The following is a 2,694-nucleotide window of genomic DNA, read 5'->3' on the forward strand; positions in this document are numbered from 1 at the left end:
TGTGTGTGTGTGTGTGTGTGTGAAGGGACTGGGGTGAAACATCCAACTCTGAGTCCGGTAATCCTGAAAAATGGAACGTGTTTTTTGACACGTGACAGCAATCAACCAATCAGCTTCCACTGTTGACCAGGTGCCTCACCAAGTAATTAATAAGGGTGAACCCTTTTTTAAAATTTATTTCCGTAAAATTTTTCAGTTGGATGGAGCTACAACGCCACAACCGCGGTTAACATGGCAGTGATTTATACTTGTTTTAAAAAGAATAAATATGACATTTGAATTAAGGTTCTGTAAAATATTGAAAGCAAATTTACAAATATAACGTCTGATTTTGCCTCAGTCAAATGATTCTGAAATACAAACGTTCAAACCCGTTCAAAACATTATCTTCAAGAGTAAGGTATGTTTGGAAGGTGAAAATAATTTAGAAATAATGATTTCACGTAGATCCGAACTTAATATTGCTTTGAACAGGGCTTTTTATTTAAAATCAATAAAATTACTAAAATATTAACCACTAAGCTGCCTTTAGCAGTATCATAAAACTGATAAATCTACACCCAAAACGAACATAATTCATAAAATTACGTCAAACTAAGGACAAGCTTAGACTTACAGTATACTGGAAATTTTCAAGCTTCAAACAGCCTACCAGCAGGCAGCATAAAAGCTTATCAAACGCGAATCAATAGAATATTACAAAGATTTTCTTGGAATTGGCTGATAGATAAGTCCTCTTGGCTCAGCGACCGAAAAATGTCCAGATTTTTGCACTTGTTCTCTGATTCTTATCATGTGTTCTAGAAAGTTCTGGGAGCTGTACTCAACGTTGTGTCTCAGAAAAGGTGACATGAGCACATCGGAACTGCTCAGCGGAGGTGAGGGTAAGTTGGTGGAGAGAGATGAGAGAGGAGGGGAGGAGAGGTTGTTCTGTAGGGAGGTAGGTGAGGTTAGGAGAGGTAGAGAGGATGTGTTGGGAGATCTGTGTGAGGTTAGAAGAGGTAGCGAGGATGAAGGGATCATTGTCTGTCGGGGTGAGGTCTGGTTGTTTCCTGTTAACCTCACTGGACTTAGGTTGGGAGACATAGTCTGGATATAACTTTGCGGAGGGAAGGTCAGTGTGTTGGGGGAACTGTGTGAGGGTAGCGTGGTTCTGGTTAGAGAATTAGGGGAACTGGAGGGTGGTGCTGACTGGTAAAACTGACAGTTCGCCACGGAATTTCCACTGTTAGCCAGGTAAACTATCCTGTCCCGTTTACAAACTGTTTCCGATCTCTGGTATGGTGATGTCCGGGTTTTTAAGTGCATATAACTTTCCAAACTCCCTCCGTTCTGTCCTGGGCGCCTTCTCAGCTTTCCTCCGATGAAAACTTCGTCCGAGTTGGGGTTGAGCATCCAGTAGTTACCTTTACCAGGGTCGTTGTAATGTCTGGGAACCTGGAGAGAAAGTTACTATTAGTGGGGAGGTATAGATTATCTAACAAGTTATTGTTAGAGCTAAAATTGCTCCTTACTTAAATCTATTTAGCAGCTATGTACTTTTAATCGTAAATTTGTAGGCTAATGAACAAAATAGCACTTAGATAATTTTATCATTATTTTGTTGAGGTGCTCTCATCTTGACCGTCCAGATTATCTCTCATAAATATAAAGTAAATTGTAGCTAACGAAACAAGAAGCAAGACGAACCTTAACAAAGCACTTGTTGAGACTGAGATTATGTCTGATACTGTTCTGCCACCCCTTCTTATTATCTCGGTAGTAAGGGAAAGTCTGTATAATGAACTCGTATATCTCCGATAAGGTCAACTTCTTCTGGGGGCTTTGTGAGATAGCCATAGCAATAAGAGCGTTGTAGGAGAAGAGAGGTTTCTGGGGTTTGGGAGAGGCTGATTTCAGGATGTTTTCTATCGAGAAAGGGTGAGGTTTTGCCGCGGTGGTGATGACCATGATATCGATAACTTGGGTAATTGACTGCAAATAACAAACGATCGGAACAATGGGACGAACTGAATTAATGATGTAACGAAGTGGGCCCGGTTTAAGTAAGGTAGGTACTCGAGTAACGTTAGGGTAGTGGTCACGTGCTTCTCACGTGATATGATGCCGTCACGTGATACCCGATACTGGTCTAGAATGGCGAGTGTTACACAAGAACACGTGATATGAGTCGGGCACGTGACTGCGCCGCGCGCGGTCCTGGCTGCTCTCTCCCACGGATTGCGTGCTGAAAGTGAGATTTGAGGCAGAGTCCTCCTATTCGGTCAATTAGATTTAGATGAGAGTATATTTTGAGAAGCAACCTCTGAGGACTTAATTAGGAATGGTGCTTGTTGCGCAAACAAGGCGTGATGAGGAAACAACCTCACATTGTTTTGTTGCTTGTTTTAACTACGTCTGAGTGCACCACCAAGGTGATACGGATACTCAGATAGGTCTGTCTGGAGTTCAAGGTGCTGATCTGTTGATTGGATGTCAACAGACTGATTGGTAGGTTGATTGGGTTTCCATGCTTGACAGTTCCATTTTTCCCGGGCATATGCGGGATTAGAGATGGCAGATTATCTAAAATACCCGTTATAATTAATATAATTGTAAAATTGGTTAATGGGCACACAATGTTGAGAATTTCTCCCGTCACAACTTATCAGGAATTACTCGAGATAATCGGTACCACTTGGCCCCCCGGAATTT

General features: G+C 41.8%; 1 protein-coding gene across 1 annotated transcript; it reads right to left on the minus strand.

Annotated features, from left to right (window-relative positions):
• Positions 1-560: 560 nt before the first annotated feature.
• On the minus strand, positions 561-2,010 carry LOC134824317 (forkhead box protein G1-like). Its single transcript, XM_063836143.1, has 2 exons — positions 1,690-2,010; positions 561-1,437 (listed from the first exon to the last, which is right to left on the minus strand). Exons 1-2 carry the CDS (start codon positions 1,948-1,950, stop codon positions 697-699), a joined length of 1,002 nt encoding a protein of 333 aa, XP_063692213.1. The 5' UTR covers positions 1,951-2,010; the 3' UTR covers positions 561-696.
• Positions 2,011-2,694: the final 684 nt, after the last annotated feature.

This window comes from Bolinopsis microptera, chromosome 12, assembly GCF_026151205.1.
Source record: "Bolinopsis microptera isolate Bmic1 chromosome 12, MBARI_Bmic_1.0, whole genome shotgun sequence".
NCBI classification, from domain to species: domain Eukaryota; kingdom Metazoa; phylum Ctenophora; class Tentaculata; order Lobata; family Bolinopsidae; genus Bolinopsis; species Bolinopsis microptera.